Raw genomic sequence first — 19,192 nt, 5'->3', positions numbered from 1 at the left:
GGCCCCCCCCCCCCAGTGCAAAAATTTTTGCGCCCCGGGCCTCTAGTAATATTATAATTGGAAAGAAGAAAAAAGGTGTGACAATTATATGAACACTAGAGGTCCCGTGCACAAAATTCTTACACTCTGTCGGGAGGGGGGGGTCCCCTCAGCCCGACCTGCGCCCTCTTATAGTCCGGGACCCCTCGGAGATGTCCGCCTGCCAAGGATTGGGCCTAAGCCAGCAGTCAGACATCCCTCTTGCAGTCTGAGGCTCTCGCAGTCCAGGAACCTTCACTCCTTACCACCTGTCTACAGCAGAGGCAGAAGAGGCTCCTGCCACTTCTGCTGCGCTCATCAGCCGTGAGCCTGGCTTCTGGCTGAGTGGAGCTCCCCTGGTGGGAGCGCAGTGATGAGCGTCTGCCCCCTGGTGGTCAGTGCACATCATAGCGACTGGTTGTTCCACCGTTCGGTCAATTTGCATATTAGGGTTTTTATTATATAGGACTGTACTATCAGCCAGGGAATCATTTGTGCTAACTGTACCCTTAAACCCGTGGTCGGCAAATTGCGGCTCACGAGTCATATGCGGCTCTTTGGCCCCTTGAGTGTGGCTCTTCCATAAAATACCATGTGTGGGCGCGCACGTACAGTGCGATTGAAACTTCGTGGCCCATGCACGGTATTTTGTGGAAGAGCCGGTATTTTGTGGAAGAGCCCCACTCAAGGGGACAAAGCCGCATGTGGCTCACGGTTTGCCGAGCCGCAGTTTGCCGACCACTGCCTTATACAATCAATATTGTCAACATAATACATATCATTATATTTAACCATGGATCAGGTTATCATAAAATTATCTCAGTATAGAATTTTCATGGGTATGAAAATCAAGGCATTTCTTTTTAAAAAAAAAACCTTTCATATGCTTTGTCAGATTAAGTGCTGTGTAAAGTACTTAAATCATATTCATGTGCATTTTCACATATAGGTATCTCATCCCCAGCAATGAGATTACTACCAGGAAAGGAACCAAAGAAAAGATTGTATTACACTGACATTTCATGGTAACAACAAGGTTTAACTAAAAAAACAATGAAAGTAGCTTTGTTTTGCAAAACTATATTTCTCATGAAATGTAATCTAATGGGATTATGCCAGTTTTGCCCCTTCTTCTGAGGTAGCTGAAACCCCTTTGCAAGAAATACAGTTGTAATCAACTCTGACAATAATTAAAACCAAGAAATGGCTTGAGGGGTAAAATGAAAGTTTCTAGTTCCTAAACTTTTTTCCTTTCTCATCCCTCTGCCCCTCCCTTCCTGTTTTGTTTTGTGTTGTGTGTTGTTTTTCTCCTCACAAACACAAGAATAAACCACTAGGCTAACGTGCTGTTCAAAGAGTCATGAGGCGAACAAAGTTTACAATTATTTCTGGAAGAAGGAAAGCAGAGCGCTCCTCTCCCCAATCAGGCTTACCTGCTCTATCATGTCCAGAATATGCAATTCATCCAGGCTATAGAACTTTCCTTCAGTTGTGGAATCTTCTTGAATACCACTTATATCTACTGGGTGTAGATTTGCTTGCTCTTTCTTCAAGTGCTCTTCCTTTCCTACCATATTTGGGCTACAATAATGATAAAATCAATGTGATCTTTTAGAATTGTATGGAGTTTTTCATCTAAACCATTGTTTTCTAAATTAATATTGCACTGGTATCATGAGATGCTCAGCATCAGAAGGGTTTATGGTCTAAATTTTAGACAGTGCTCAGACTGCATTTTCTTGGAAAATCACAATGAATTTTAGTTTATTTGAAATAGCACTTATCCCAGTGTTTTCAAGAACTACAAGATCATGAAGTTCGTTTTCTAAATTGTAACTATTAACATCAATTACTTTGGAAAATATTGACAAGCATTTCCACATCTACTATAATATTTTATCACAAAATTTTTGACAGGTAGGTTGATTTAGTCAACTTCAGCACTTAGGTTCAGTATACATTTAAATAGAAGGCTGCAAACAGCAACATAAAGTAGATTTTTAAATGCATGTTTCTTTTATGACAGGACCTTAAAAAACTGTAGTAGGAACCACTGCGAAAAACATAAAAATATTACATGTACAATGGCAATTAAACCATTATTATACCTACTAGAGGCCTGGTGCATGAATTCGTGCACCAGTGGGGTCCCTTGGCCTGGCCTGTGGGATCAGGCCGAAACTGGCTCTCCCACATCCCCAGAGAGGTCCCGGATTGCGAAAGGGTGCGGGCCAGGCTGAAGGACCCTACCAGTGCACAATCTGGGCTGGGGAGGAATGTGGGAGGTTGGCCAGCCAGAGAGGGACCATAGGAGGGCTCCAGGGCACGTCCGACCCATTTCACTCAGTCCTGGACCCCAGCAACAAGCTAACCTACCAGTCGGAGTGTCTGCCCCCTCGTAGTCAGTGCACATCATAGCGAGCAGTTGAGCGGCCTTAGCATATCATTAGCATATTACGCTTTGATTGGTTGAACGAAAGACCACACACTTAGCATATGAGGCTTTTATTATATAGGATGTCTAAAGGGTCAATGCATATTACTATCCTTTCAGTTGGCTACTATTTAGTAGCTATAAATTTCCTTCCTAATCTCATTGAATGGTAACAAAAAAATAATACTTAAAAAATAGTACTTTTACCATGATATAAATGACTTGATTTTCTCAGTGAATAGGAAAAAAAAAAAAAAGGTAACTCTCAGATGCATTATTATTTCTTTTAGGCCACTGAGATCTAAGAAAATTGAAACCTACTGCTTGTAGAATAACTTGTAAGACACTAGAAAACACTCATTAGGTATCACTTAAGTATTCCAGAATGATTCAAACATTTTGGAAAGTTCAATGAAATCAACTGTTTGTATACCAATGGATCCCAAACAAAACTGATTTTCTAAATTACCTGAAAATTTTTTTTAAATTTACATTGTTCCAGGTACCCCAAAACTGTAAAAATATATACACATTTGTATTTTTGAAAAGTCCAGAAGATTATTCCTAAATTTTTAAAGTATGATTAACAGCATTGTGAAAATATAGGAAAATGTTCATAGTACTAAGAGATGCAAACTGAAACATGCAGAGGTAAAATTACATAAACTTAGGGATTGAAAACCCATCAACAAAGAACAAAATGTTAAGGAAAGAATGAAACAAATGTGGAAAATAGTAATAACTGTTAAATTGAGAAGATAGGTAGATGTACTAATGTAGACATATTATTTTCTTTACTTTTCTGTGTATTTGAACATTTTTATTAAAAAGCTCCCTGGGTGATTTGATGATCAAACAGGTTTAGGTCTACACTGTAGGCAAAATAAGCAAAATGACTGATGATATTATTATATTCTTTAGTAAGTTATTTTCATGACATTTACACACAGCCTGAAAATTAAAGAAAAAAAACACCCTATTATTCTATGGCAGTAATTTCAGCCTTTTTCATCTCATGGCACACATAAAAATTACTAAAATCTGCAGCACACCAAAAATATATTTTTTGCCAATCTGAAAAAAAAACTTGGTATAATATTTACTCATTCACGCCAATGGTTACTGTTGTGTTGGTTGTTGTTATTTTTTTAATATGACAGTCTAAGGGAAAAGAGGTCAGTGCTCCTGACTAAATAGTCAAATATTGCATATTTTTAAAAATTCTTGCAGCACACCAGTTGAAAATCATTGCTGTAAAGGCTTTCTCTATTGTTGACAGAGAAAGTGAAAATCCACCTTGGATGATGAACTATTTAGTTATTAAGTGGATCATATCAATTAACAATGAGAAAATATCAACTACAAGTGATGGCTTGAAAGTTGACAAAATATGTATGTATTTGTCTGCATTTTAAAGATAACATGTTCTCACAATGAGTTCTGCAAAGGTCCCAATTTCAGTGAAGAAACTTTTTGGAGAGTATAATGATCTCTTCATTGGATTGTCTCCCCCACTTCCTTCCTCTGCTACACTGTCATCAGTCTAATGGCTGTACAATATAGCTCACAGTAATCTTTAGATACGAAAAGGTTTCTAGTAAAGATTCAAAATTCACTGTTAATAATCAAGATTTAAAAAACACACACCAAACCTCAGGTTAATTAAACAAACTAAATTAAAACAAATAAAAACAAACTCATGCTAAAATAATCAGTGGGACAAACAATATTCTGTCCTTTAGAGTTAAGTTTTATTTACTAAATAAGTCTTATTTAGTAAAGTCTTGGGTTGTGGTTAGCAAATCTAGACTATATTTTAAAAGATTTTATGCTGCCCTAACCAGTTTGGCTCAGTGGATAGAGCATTGGCCTGCAGACTGAAAGGTCCCAGGTTCGATTCCGGTCAAGGGCACGTACCTTGCTTACAGGCACATCCCCAGTAGGGGGTGCGCAGGAGGCAGCTGATCGATGTTTCTCTCTCATCGATGTTTCTAACTCTCTATCCCTCTCCCTTCCTCTCTGTAAAAAATCAATAAAATGTATTTAATTAAAAAAAAAAAAAGATTTTATGCTGGACCCAAATTAGTTCTCAAGTCAAGCTGTTAGCAATGGATGACTCCTGAGTAGCCTCATAGAAAAATGATAAGAGATTCTATTCTACCAAAGTAAATGATGTTGATTTTTTTCACTTTCTGTAAATGGTGACAACTTATTAAGGAACTGTCCTTTCTTCTCTTACTGAGAACACTTCCCAAGGCAAGGCTGTGTCATACTGGCAAAGCACATTTTGAAATTACTAAGAAACATTTAAAAATTAAATAAACTAATACTTACACTTGTTCTTCTTTTGATTCCTTATTCTGAAAAACAGCATCAAGAATTAGTAATTTATATCCAACCATGTCAATACAGAAGAGTGATCTGACTACATTTAAGTCAGTATTTCTCAAACATTTTTTACCACAACCATTCTAAGAAATATATTTTACCTAATGATGTAAATGCATTTGTCTTTACACATAATTAAAAAACAAATATAAGTTCCATGAAGTAAACCTCATCCATATTATGTGTGTTGTGAACTGCATATTTGTATTCCCTCCCCAAATTCACACATTGAAACGCTAACCCCGATGAGACTGTAACTGGAAGTAGGCCCGTTGGGAGGTAATTAGGTTAAAATGATGTTGTGGAGTCCTCATAATGGAATTAGTGCACTTATGAAAAGAGATCAGGGAGCTACTCTTTTTTTCTCTCCGCCATGTGTTCACAGAACAAGAAGATAGCTGTCTGCAAACTAAGAGGGCCCTCACCAGACACCAAATCTGCTGGCACCTTGATCTTGGACTCCAGCACTGTGAGAAACAAATTTTTAAGCCACCCAGTCTATCGAAGCTTATTTTAGCAGTCCAACCTGACTAAAACAACAGATGATGAACTCTGGAAACTTTTTTATTCCTACTTATTCTATTTCCTTTTTAAAAATGGTAGTTGTGACCCACTAAATTGATTTTGTAATCTACTACTAAGTAATGAAACACACTTGAAAATCATTGATTCAGATATTGGAAGTTAAGTATTGGGTCTGAATTTATATCTTGGGAAAGGGTAAACTGAATTCTCATTTAGAAAATTTTATACTAAATACAAGAATTCTTGAAAATCAACATGTAAAAAAAGCAGATTTATATATTAAAAAATCTTGAAAAAAGAAATATTAGGGAAATCACAATTGGGAGGACATGTAAAAAAGCCCTCAATCTTATGTTCATTAAAATAGAACTATGAAAGCAACATACTAAGTAAGTATTGATGATACTTAACACATATTAAATTAAGTATAATTACTCACGTATTACCTTTAAGAGTATTAATTACTCTTACATAAGTTACAGTACTGATTTCTACAACCTCTTGTTTACAAGAAACTTCAGTCTCTTTACCTAGAGATTCCATAATGTACTTACAAATCTGTTTGTTTTTTCTGTCTGTATACCAAGAGGGTTTTTGCATTTCAGTGTCTGATCAATGTCCGGTGGCAGTTTGATTCTACAATTAAGAATTATGGGCCCTGGCCAGCGTGGCTCAGTGATTAGAACATCAGCCTGCAAACCCAAAAGTCACGGGATCGATTCTGGTCAAGGGCATGTACCTGGATGGCAGGTTCTCTGTCCCCATTGGGGCACATGTGGGAGGCAATCAATTGATGTGGCTCTTTCACATCAATGTATCTCTCTCTCCTCTCTCCCCCTCTCACTCTCCTTTCCACTCTCTAAAATCAATGGAAAAAATATCCTCGGTTGAGGATTAACAAAATAAAACAAAACAACATAAAAAGAATTATGAACACCTTTGGTTCCAGTGTACCTGAATAATTGAGTTGAAAAGACTTTTGGTTGTTCATAGTGAACATACCTAGTTATAGTGTATTAGCTCTATATAGTATATTAACTTTATTCTAATGCATGTATCAGTCTGTCTTCTTCCCTTCTTTAGAGAGGACATTCAATTTGAAAGCCTCAGTTTACTGTATTTCCTGCCATGTTTCTTTTATCTCGAAACTTCATCACAAAGCCTTCTATTCTTCTGCCATCTTCTTTACCTTTCTTTTCTATTCCTAACTCTCAACTCCTTTGGTGGGGGGTGGGAGTAAGAGCAAGAATAAGAGTAGTTAATACTCTTCATGGAAGAATAATATATAAGTAAATAACACTCAAATTAAGCCCAAAAAGATATTTACAATTTGAACATATTAAAAACTAAATACTAAATTTCTAACTGAAGAAAAGGAGTATAAAAAGTAGCTACAAAGTCTCTGTACATACTAGTTAGAAGTTATCTATACTGTACCCTCCATTTGCTACACTTATTTTACTTTGTTATCACATTATTTTTAGGACTTGAACTATCACTAGGTAGAAATGTTGCAAAACAAATAATTAACAAAAGACACAATTTCATGCATAGGGGCTTTGTCATCACTCTGTTAACACAAGCAAATTTCTATATGCTAGAATTTTTCATGAGGAAAACTCATGATTAGAGAATTGGAATGACTTAATTTTTATGAGTGTTTGCTGATACTACAAGTAGACAATTCTTTGCACTTAAAATAAAAGCAATTGAGTATATAAATAGGACTTTTATATATCAAATGATGATATGCCAAAATTCAGCATTTTTAGGCCCTTAAAATTTAGATAAAATATTTAAGATCTCTCTTCTAATGTCCAAAATGTATCTTAATAAAATTATCTTATGTTCAAAGAATCTCAACTTCTTTAAAAAATATATATATATTTTTTATCGAGAGAGAAAGGGAGAGGGAGAGAGCAAGAGAAGCATACATCTGAGAGTTGAATATCAACTGGCTGCCTCTTGCACGCCCCCTACTTGAATAGAGCCTAAAACCTGGGTATGTGCCCTGACCTGGAATGGAACCAGCAACCTTTTGGTGCCCAAGATGACACCCAACCAATTGAGCCACACCAGCCAGGGCTCAACTTCTTTGGAAAAAAACTTAGGATGTTAAAAAAAAAAAAACACTAAAAAACCCCACAGGAATTCCTAGATAGATGCTGACATATATAAAGACATTTAAAATATTACTACAGTATAAATTTTTGAATGGTGTTTACATTTATTTCCAGGTGTATTTATTCCCTATTTAATTTTAATTTGAAAATAAAGTATGAATTTTTAAAAAAAAATTTCCCCAAAATGACTCTTGGCTTTCCCTTGTAATTTTACAAGCAATTAAAAAAACTTCTTGCTAAAACTGTGCAATAGTAACCTGTTCGTTTTTCAATTGGCTAAAACAAAGAAAAGGCATGAAAGAAGTTTTATTACATTTGTAGCATTTTAGCACATTACTGCATTGTTGGCAGATTATTAAACACAAAAAGAAATCAAGATTTTCTAAGGTTTTAAAAAATGCTTCTGAACATATCAGTAGAAATATGATGAAAAGCCATTTTTAAAACACTGAGCAGACATTTTAAAAATGAGAGTGGTATGCAGAATTTAAAGGAATTTCTAATTCCTTTAATTTATATTTAAATGTATAAATTATGATTTAGGGAAGTAAAATAGGCACACTGTAAGTTTAAGTCATTCAGGATCTAACACAGATAGACTTTTTTATAATCATATATTCAATAAGCTACTGACAATTTAAGTCATTTGTACTGTATGTCTACTTAGAATAATTATATAAGTTCTAACAGTGAGTCCATATATTACACAAGTTGTTCATAATTTGACATCCCTCTATTATAATGCTAATATAGTCTCTTACCTTTTTACTTTTAGTCTTTTTCTTTTTCATTAGTTTACTCTTAACCTGATAGGTAAGAAATAAATCATTTATTTAATATGAAATCAAACTGCACAATAAGTTTTTTAAAAAAATAAATTTCCTCTAAATGCTGAAATCTTTTATCTTCTAATATTATAGGTCATATTTTCTTTCTAGATTCTATGGAAATTTTTCATTTTCACCACAGTCTTCTGCTCTTAAAATAAAAGCACTGATGCATAATGGAACAACAAACAACGTCAGTGAGTAGGCCACTGAGTAAAACTCACAAGTCCTCACTTCCACACATGCATGCATGAGTAATGAAGGAGGAAGGCACTTTTAAGAAGTCAAAAAATTCAGGTCCATAAGATAAAAAATTAAGCCTAAGAAGAATTTAGTGACTGTATAAAAACTGGTGCCACTTTTCTATAAAGAAATACAGAATTCCAACCTGGATGATTTTAAATCTACCTCTGTGCAAATGGTGTTGAAATATTCCTGTTTTTCCTCCATTCTCTCTCCTTCTATTCCCCATGATGCTTTCCTCTACTCTCTATTAACCTCTCATATCCACTCCCATCAATCAGAATAAAGAAACATGTTCACAAGTCTAGCATAATGCCTGCCACATAATAAATGTCCAATAAATGTTGGTGAAATGAATGGTTAAGGCACAAAATATTATGGAATAAAGTACTAGAGAAAAAACCATTACATATTAAGTTTTGTGCGAACACTATTAAATATAAACTAAGAGTGTCTTGGACTCTTCAAATATAGCACATGCAACAAACTAAAGGCTCTGATTATAAAGTTCTTCTTATTCAAATATTAATAAGAGCTTATACTTCCTGGAGATCCTTAATAGATTCTGTTGAAGATTCACTAGGTATTGATGCACCATCTTTATTCATTTCTGCTAACTGTATCTCAGGGTTTGATTTCACATTTATATTATACTCCATGAGAAGTGGACTTAGTTCTTCTTCCTCATTTTGTAATTCTTCTATGTCAATATCTAAATATTAAAGACAAAACACTCAATATTTGAATGCATACAATTTTAGCTTCTATCATTATTATAAATATATACCTCCAAAACACCACTCCAGAAGTAGAAATAGAAGACATCTTATTTTGTTGAATTACTAGACGAAAATAAAATGCCTATTTATCAATGACCACATAATAGGTACATATACTAGCCTGAACCCAAATGCGAAGATACTTTATATTAAAAAAATAAAGCACGAAAAAAATGAAAATTAAAAAATTAACAACTCACTATCCAGCAAAAAAGATAAAAGCTACATAAGCTGAAAAGTAGCACGTATGAACAAGTAGAGCAAGCAGTTATGCATGTTTGCCTGTTGAAGTGTCCTGTGTATCAAAAAGTTAAAATACTATGCTTGGGTAAACCTTGCGGCACTAGCACTAAGACCAAAGCAGAGTAAAAAGGCTCAAACTAGATTCAGCTGACCAGTAGTAATTTGAACACATGATTTTCCAAGGCTATAACAATGACAGTTGGTCATATAGTTTATCTGACCAAGTAAGACCCTTACAATGATCCCTTAACTTTCCCAAATTGAAAAGTCACTTAAGCATTTTGTTTATAACACACTTACGTTGACTGCCGGTTATTGACTGTAGAGCAAGTCCTATGGTAAAGAAAACATTTAGATGTATAATTGTAAATGCAACCAAAAAATATATGACTGGGACTAAGAAAAACCAGATTTTTATACTGCACCATGTTATTTTATAACTAACTGTAAAAATAATCAGCTTCACTCATGAATCTAGTTTAAAACAAGGCATGACCTTTAGATTATAACATAAAAGTTATAAACCCATGATTAGAAAAAGAAGTAAACAAAATTTTTGACAGTTCTTGATACATAATGCCTAGATTACAAGCACTTTAAACCAAGCAGCAAATTGTTATAATATATAAAGTCTAAGGTCATGAAGTCAAACTTCCATGGAAAGTTTGAGCCTTTTTAGCAATATTAATTATCCTGACCAGCACTCTATTCTCCTTGCACATCCTATATAATAAAACCCTAATATGCAAACCACCCGAAAGGTAGAACGACCAGTCGCTATGACATGCACTGACCACCAAGGGGCAGACACTCAACACAGGAGCTGTCCCCTAGTGGTCAATGCGTTCCCACAGGGGGAGCGCCGCTCAGCCATAAGTTGGGCTCATGGCTGGCGAGTGCAGCAGTGGTGGCAGGAGCCTCTCCCGCCTCTGCTGCAGGCAGGCAGTAAGGAGTGAGAGGTCCCGGACTGCGAGAGGGATCCCAGACTGTGAGAGGGCACAGGCCTGGCTGAGAGATGCCCCCACCCTGCCCCAGTGCACAAAATTTTGTGCACCAAGCCTCTAGTTAATATTATATCAGGCTCTAGATATTGAATAGTACATAAAAAAAAAAGACACCTTCATAGAAGTTTAGTGTGGGCAAAGGATATTAATCAAATAATCAGATACACAAGTGAAAACTGCAACTGTTACTGTAACAACTACTAGGAAAGAGTTATATAAGATGCTAGGAAAGTCTCTATTAAAGGGACTTGACCAATAAGTTCTTCAGACTACCTGAGAATTCTTGAAATGCCTTGAATTTTTTTAGTGCTCAAAGTACTTTCTCAGATATTGGCTTTATTCTCATGAGTTTTTGTTGTTTAAAATCTTAACAGAGTAAATATATATTTTAAAAGCCTATAATTTATAAGTCAAGAGTCCTTTCCTAACTTTCTTAAAAAAACCTTGGCATTCTCTTCTTTTATGCTCAAAGCAAGCTCTTAAGGTTAAGTAGAAAACACAAGGGTATCCCAGAGCCTTAAAGGAATGGGATAGGGACCTAGCAATCTTCTCTGAAACAAATCTGGACCTATTCAACAATTATTAGAAACTTTGGAAGTTGTACATTTAAATAGCATCAGTGTAGTTATCAATTAGTTGCTCACTAGGTAGTATGACTAATAACTTGGGGTCAGGAGAAGTAATTTAGAACAGAACAAGGGTTTCGGTGATGCTGACATGCCTTGAACTCCGCTTGTTGAAACTGAGAGGCTATCTTGATACGTGGGAGAGGTCTGAAGTCTTTTCCATATCAACATAGTGCCTGGGATTGGCCCTACTTACCTTTGATACTTGCATAAATGTTATCTTTTTTTAATTACCCATGGCCACTAGGTAGGTGCCAACTACATAAACATCAAGAATTTGCTGAAAAGGAGAAACACACACTCATGACGTCTAAAAGGGTAACTTTGAAACACACAGTAGCAGTATTTCATGGTTTTAGGCATCCTTAATTTTGTAGAATAAAACTCTTCTACTTAAAAATCTTCAGCAATTCCTTCCTGATAATACAAACCCCTCAACATGGTAAGAGAAATCCTCTTGAATGTATTCTCTCTACGAATGCTCCCCTACTTTAAGACCAAACTTTTAGTTCCCTGCATGTTTCTATATCTTTGTTCTTGATTCCTTCTGAAACATTCTTCTCCATCTTCTTCACTTGGCTAACATTCACATGTGATGTGGGAATTCCTTAAATATTCTATTCTCCAGAAAGTTCTTTTGGACTCTCTTAAGCAAGATTTTCCAAAGTATTCTGGATCATCTCTAGCACTATAATTTCTATTAGCTTCTTGAAGAGTCTATTCTCTCAAGAGTGTGAGTTCACTGAATCTCCTGCCCTTAGCACTGTGTCTGACACATAGCAGACACTAAATGAAGGTTTACTGGCTGAAGTAAGTAATTATTTTGTACCTTGTTGATAGCAGGATAACATCCTCTGGATGATATCTGGTACTGGTATACCTAGGTAGATGGACAGCTGATGGTAATCAAGGGAGATATTCTCAATGGGATTCTCCTTCACTTTGTCAATATCCTCTTGCTTCATTCCAAGGCGCAGAAGAGTATCAGAAACTTTTTTCCAAATTGAATTGAATTGTGACTCAGTGAGACCATTCATCAAAATCTCACTAAGGAGGAGATCCCTGTATTTGCACAGCCTCAGGATGTCTGCAGACTTAGAGAGATCAGAAGATGGTGGTTCCATATTCCAGCCATTTTTAGGTGCAGGGAATACATGCAAATGTTTTATGAGAGCTAATAGGAGGTATAAGTCAAATTGTTTGGACTGTGGTAGCTTCTTCTTTGGGGGATAAAGCAGATGCCATGCTCCACCCAAAGGGTGATTAGTCCAAAGATGTTTGTAGTAGGGTTCCAGCAGTTTCTTGTGAATAAGGAGCTCTTTTTTCAAAAGAGGGGGTGGCAGAGCCTCATCAAATATTTTCCGGACAATGTCAGTACCAGAAATAATAATTATATGAAGCAGATGATAGAAATAATTATAATCAAGTTTGAAGATAGGCATTTCATCTGAAAATGAATTTTGAGAAGTCAAAACATTCCACATTAATGCTATTTTCCTATGTGGTCTTCTGTATTACATCTTATTAGCTCCTTCCTATAGGACAGAGACTAGCACAAAAGAATGAAGTAAAGTACAGTGCTTTGCCATAGCCAGTACTCAATATGCATGCTGCTATCTGTCTAGCTGTCAGAAATTCAAAGAAAAATATTATATCCCCAAGCAAAAGTAATCACAAAAAATGATCACCACAGAAGCCTTTCAACAACTCAGGGTTTTGTTCAAGCAAATAAACTTTGGCAACCAAATAGCATAAAAGTATTCTGAAGATTGTCAAGAATGATGACTGCCAGTGTTTAATTATACTTTACTCAGGCGATTATATTTTATCTTAATCAGCACTGCCCAAGAGAACTTATGAAAATGTTTTAGATTCGCACTGTCCACTAGCCACTGAACACTGAAAATGCTGCTTGTCTGACAAAGACACTGATTTTAAAATTTTATCTAATTTTAATTAACTTAAACTCAAATAGCCACATATGGCTACTGGCTCCACAACACAGAACTATATCAAAAGATTTAAAGTGATATAATGCCTTACACAAAGTGTAGACCATGAACCAGCAGCATCAGCATCCATATGGGAGCCTGTTAGTAAAGGAAACTCTTAGGCTGCACCCCAGAGCAACTGAACTGGCTACCTAACATTTTAACAAAATCACCAGATGATGTAAATAGCTATTAAAGTCTGAGACACTTATGTAATAAATCTCATGTTCTTATGCTCTAAAAAAAGAGTAATGATTAAGTGGGTATTTCATCAATGAAATGGAGTAAGGCATGAGACTTAACTGTTCAGTATTTTTCTGGTTTGGTAGCACTTCCAATGAAGAAAATTAAACTGAGATGAATTAGAAAGTAGTAAGAATGTTGTAAATGATGGTATACTTGTTGTATTAATGTAAAATTATATTTATCATAAAATGCAGCTTCATTATTTTATCCTGTGTTTCAGAGAATTTTAAATGAATATTCTTGCTTGATATACTTGACATACACTGTGAAGGCAAGCAAGGTTACAAAACAAATGACCCAGGGAGATTTCTGTGGTTTGCCAAATAAGGCTGAGATCAGGGACAACCATTCCCCCTAGCAAGAAGGAATGCCACCACACTATTCTTCTATGGGACCAGGACCCTAAGGTTTCCATGTGCTGAGTAGCTGGCATTTCCTAGCACATATTCCTAAACAGCTAGTAACTGAGTTTAGACTACTTGGTCTTGAATCCAAAATGTTCATTCCTTCCATTTGCTCTGTTAAAAGGGAATGCAACAAGGGAGGATTGGTAGAGAATCTGCTGAAGCCCAATATCATTGTGAAGTCACAGCTATGCACTAGATTAGCGAAGCTCTCTATAGAATACCAAGGTACTGTGAGACCCATACAACTGCTGATCTTTCTGTCCATAAATTCTAACCTATATCAAGTAATGCTTGCTAGTGTAAATGCTTGCCAATGAATGACAAACACATGGCTGTTAATGGCATGATACACATGGTTGTTAAGGGCATGATACTCTGTACAGAGTAAGTAAAAAATTTTAACACACTTTTCAATAGAAGGTATATAAAAATAAAATAATACCTTTTGTGCTAAATTTTAAATTGATCTTCGGTCTTATATCAGTATCAGTTCTTTTCAAAGACATCAACTTTTTATAACTGCAAGTGGAAAAAAATTGTTACAGTCAGTATCAAAGTAAGACAAGATTTCTGGTACCAGCTAAGTATTTTCTTCTCTTTCTCCTGGAAATAATTTAAAATAAAAATGAATGAACAAACAAAAACCACCAACAATGAAAACTCAATATTGTCATTTCCATTGGAATTAAGAGGCAAATAGAATTTCTAGATTTCATATCTAAAAAATTAACACAACTAGCTTATTTGCAAAAATGCTGTATAGTAGTGGGAAAAAAGAAATCTTTGCATTGTAAAAAAACAAGCAAAACTAAAACTCCTCCCAGGTCTTCCCAAACCACAGAATCGTCTTACCAATAATTATTCTAAGAAAATTCAATTCATTTACTGACAAATGATTTAAAAAAGAGAGAAAGAAACTGGCATAACAGCAACACAGATAATTAGAAAAAAATTAAGGGAAAAGTAGCAAGATTTGTTAAACAGACTAAACACTAAGCAAATGTTGTCATAACACAGATAGCAAATCCAGATAAAGATGGTACAAAAAGAAAACTGTGAATCAATTTCTCTTAGGAACATAGAGCAGAAATCCAATAAACATTAGAAAACTGAATCCAGTGATAAGATTCTCTCCTTAACTAAACTCTAGTAAGTCTCCTCTGAGCTCTTTTCCAGGTAGGCCCCAAGCTTGTCCATGTCCTAAAGAGCTCAAATTTAACAAGAATCACCTAAGCCAGCAACCTCAACCAATAGCAGAGGACAGTCAACAGCTTACCTGAACACAAAGCTCAGCCTGCAGCCTTGCCAAACCTTAGGGCACAGCTTGCAGTCCTACCTGATCTCAGAGCACAGCCTGACGATCCATCTGATGAAGCCTGGTCTATAGCCCCACCTGAATGTGAAGTCCAGATGGTGGTACCATCTGGTCAGGGAGCACAGCCTGAGGCCCCACCCAACGAGAGCAATACAGAGCATAGCCTACAGCAGTGATGGCGAACCTTTTGAGCTTGGCGTGTCAGCATTTTGAAAAACCCTAACTTAACTCTGGTGCCATGTCATATATAGAAATTTTTTGATATTTGCAACCATAGTAAAACAAAGATTTATATTTTTGATATTTATTTTATATATTTAAATGCCATTTAACAAAGAAAAATCAACCCAAAAAATGAGTTCACGTGTCACCTCTGACACGTGTGTCATAGGTTCGCCATCACTGGCCTACAGCCTGATCCAATCCCACTGGTGGCAATGCTCTGCCAAGGGTCAAAGCCTGTGAACCTGCCTGACCAGAGGTGATTACAGAGCATAGCTAGAGGCCTTACCTAACTGTAGAAAATAGCCACTGGCCCCACCTGACCAGGGAGCCCACCCAGCAGTCCCACTTGAACATGGAGCCCAGCTACAAGCCCCACCCAACCATGAAGCTCAGCCAGCAGCACCCCACTCCCAACCTCGAAGCTGCTGTGGCTTCGCATAACTAGAGAACACAATAGGAATCTCACTTCCCTTTAGACCAGCCGTGGGCAAACTACGGCCCGCGGGCCAAACTAAAAAAAAAAAGACCGTACCCTTTTATGTAATGATGTTTACTTTGAATTTATATTAGTTCACACAAACACTCCATCCATGCTTTTGTTCTGGCCCTCCAGGTCCAGTTTAAGAACCCATTGTGGCCCTCGAGTCAAAAAGTTTGCCCACCCCTGCTTTAGACACTACCAGGTGACTCATTCAGTACCCCACTAAGCTGAGCTGACTCGTGAAGGTCTTTCCCTGCCAAAACAAAGTCTGCAAGAGGAAACCACATACTCAAATGTGCAGATACCTGCACATGGACACAAAGATCATGAAGAATCAGATAATATGACATCGCCAAAAGTAATTCTAATAAGTGACTGTAAAAAATGGAGATTTGAACTATCTGACAAAGAATTCAGAATAATCCTTTCAAAGAAGTTCAGTGAATTACAAAAGCATACAGAAAACTAAACAAAATTAGGAAAATAATACACAAACAAAATTAGAAGTTCAGCAGAGAAACAGAAACCATTAAAAAACAACAACAAAACATCCAGAAATCCTAGAGGTGAAGAATCACTGAATGAAATGAAGAAATTAATAGAAAGCTTCAACAACAGACTCAACAAAGAGAAGAACCAGTGAACTCAAAGGCAGATCATTTGAAATTACCTAGTCAGAGAAAAAAGAACAGAGAATGAAAAAGAGTGAAAATAACTTATAGAACTTATGGGACAAAAGATCCAATGTATATGGAAATCCCAAAAGACGAGAAAGAGAAAGGAACAGAAAGTCTTTTTTTTTCTTTTTAACTAGGTACTTTCGTATATTTTTAAAAAAATTATTTATGTAAATATTTATTGCTTATGTACAGTTTATTTTTTCAAAATTATCTTTATAGTTAAAAGTATTACAGATGTCCCCTGTTCCCCCCATTGACCCACTTCACCCTTCTGCCCCCTCCCCCAGGCCTTCAATGCTATGTTCATGGGTTATACAAATATGATATAAGTTCTATGGTTAATCTCTCCCTGCACCCCCTTTTCTCCTTCCCCTATTCCCTCTGAGATTGTCCCTTTACCAAACTTGGGGTAAGAAATAAATATTCAGATTTATGAGGCTCAAGAGCTTTAAATGGGTTGCAGCCAAAAGGTACTACACTGAGACACATTATAATGAAATTTACAAACATCGTAGATAAAAATAGAACTTTGAAAGAGCAAAAGAAAAGCAACATTGCCTTGACATTGGACTGGCAATAATTTTTTGGATTTGACACCAAAAGCACAAGCAACAAAAGGAAAAACAAACAAGTAGGAACTACATCAAATTTAAAAGCTTCTGTACAGCAAAAGAAACAATCAACAAAATTAAATGGCAACCTACTTACTGAATGGGAGAAAATATTTGCAAATCATTTATCTGATTAGGGGTCAATATCCAAAATATGTAAGGAACAGATACAGCTCAATAGCAAAAGAACAAATATTGTAATTTTAAAAATCAGTATAGAACTTGAATAAATATTTTTCCAAATAAGATATAAAATAGCCAATAAGTCCATGAAAAAGGTGCTTAATATAACCAATCATCAAGAAAAATGCAAATAAAACTACAAGAATATATTACCTCAAACCTATTAAGAAAAAAGATAATAAGTGCTGGCCAGGACATTGAGAAAAAGGAACCCTGTGCACTGTTGGTGAGAATGTAAATTGACAGAGCCATTGGATGAAAGAGTATGGAAATTCCTCAAGAAATTAAAACAAAACTGATCCAGCAATGCCACTTCTGGGTATATATTATATAGGCAAAGAAAACAAAATCTCATTTTGAACGATAACTACATCCCCATGTTCACTGCCATATTATTTACAGTAACCAAAACATGGAAGCAGCCCAAGTGTTTATCAACGGACTAATAGATAAAGAAAATGTTGGACACGCACGCATGCACGCACACATGCATATACATATACACTGGAATACTATTCATCCATAAGAAAGAAGGAAATCCTGCTATTTGCAACAACATGGATTAACCCAGAGGGCATTGTGCTAAGTGAAATAAGCTAGATAGATAAATACTGTATGATTTCACTTACATGAGGGTGCTAAAAAAAAAAAAAAGCTCCCAGAAACATAGAGGAGACTGGTGATTGGTAGAGCAGTGCAGGGCAAAGAGATAAAGGAGTCAAAGGATATAAACTGGGGATCCAATGTACAGCAAGGTGAACATAATTACAATAATGTATTGTAAACTTGACAGTGGCTAAGAAAGTAAATATTAAAAGTTCTCAACACAAACAATGTTAATTTTGTGAGATAATGGAAGTGATAACTAACATTATTGTGGAAACTGTTTCATAGTAAGTACATATATCAGATCATCATGTTGTATACCTTAAACTTACACAATGTCATATGTCAGCTATAGCTTAGTAAAGCTAGAAAAAGAAAACAGCAGCAATATGAAGAAAGTAAACAGATCACGACCAACTGTTATGTATCCAGGAATATAAGATTAATTCAACATTTGAAAATAATATAATTCAGCACATTAACAGATTAAAGAAGAAAAACATATAATTACAGGATTGCATGCAGAAAAGCATTAATTCAATTCCAATAATAAGAAATTTTTTTGGAAAAAAGCAGGAAGAGAAAAGAATTTCTTCAATTTGAAAAAGGGCATCTATAAAATAATCTACAGCTAACAACATACTAAATGGTGAAAAACTGAAGGGTTCTTCCTAAGATCTGGAAAAGACAAACATGTCTGCTCTTACCACTCATATTTAACACTATACCAGGGGACACAGGCAGAGCAATAAAAAAATAATAAGAAAGTACATATAGATTAGAAAAAAAAGAAAGTTATCTTTATGCACAGATGACATCAACATCTATATAAAACCTAAAACAATCTACATAAGGTTACTGGAACTATTAACTCTCAACTCACAGGATACAAGAGGTTAATATACACAAATAAATTCCATATAATACAAAAATAGACATTGAAATTTTAAAAATCATTTGCAAAAGCATAGAAAATCCAATCTACACTAATAAAAGACAAATATGCAAATTGACTGTACCTTCACTATGCCTTAAGCCACGCCCACCAGCCAATCAGAGCGACTATATGCAAATTAACCCAACCAAGGTGACGGCTGACAGCCACAGAGATGGAGCAAGCAGGAGGATTGGTTGCCCCAATGATGAAGGAACCCAAGCTTCCTGGCCAGCTGCTGCCTTCTCTCAAGGCAACAAAGTTTCAATTATAAAAGGTAAATAAACCCCAGATACCTGCTTC

The 19,192-nt window shown here is 35.8% G+C and overlaps 1 protein-coding gene across 9 annotated transcripts in view; it reads right to left on the bottom strand.

Moving 5' to 3' along the window:
- Nucleotides 1-19,192, bottom strand: part of DZIP3 (DAZ interacting zinc finger protein 3) — a 131,056-nt gene that overhangs the window by 51,538 nt on the left and 60,326 nt on the right. For all 9 annotated transcript variants that reach the window (XM_014540846.1, XM_005856986.2, XM_014540850.1 and 6 more), the window contains 7 exons: nucleotides 14,297-14,373; nucleotides 12,040-12,657; nucleotides 9,881-9,913; nucleotides 9,101-9,270; nucleotides 8,250-8,294; nucleotides 4,787-4,812; nucleotides 1,452-1,599 (listed from right to left, as the gene is read on the bottom strand). In XM_014540846.1, the coding sequence (XP_014396332.1) occupies nucleotides 1,452-1,599; nucleotides 4,787-4,812; nucleotides 8,250-8,294; nucleotides 9,101-9,270; nucleotides 9,881-9,913; nucleotides 12,040-12,657; nucleotides 14,297-14,373 (1,117 nt within the window). The remainder of the gene's footprint in view (nucleotides 1-1,451; nucleotides 1,600-4,786; nucleotides 4,813-8,249; nucleotides 8,295-9,100; nucleotides 9,271-9,880; nucleotides 9,914-12,039; nucleotides 12,658-14,296; nucleotides 14,374-19,192) is intronic.

Source organism: Myotis brandtii, unplaced genomic scaffold, assembly GCF_000412655.1.
Source record: "Myotis brandtii unplaced genomic scaffold, ASM41265v1 scaffold106, whole genome shotgun sequence".
NCBI lineage: Eukaryota > Metazoa > Chordata > Mammalia > Chiroptera > Vespertilionidae > Myotis > Myotis brandtii.
Note: the sequence above shows the minus strand (reverse complement) of the source record. Positions and strands in the feature narration are given on the sequence as shown.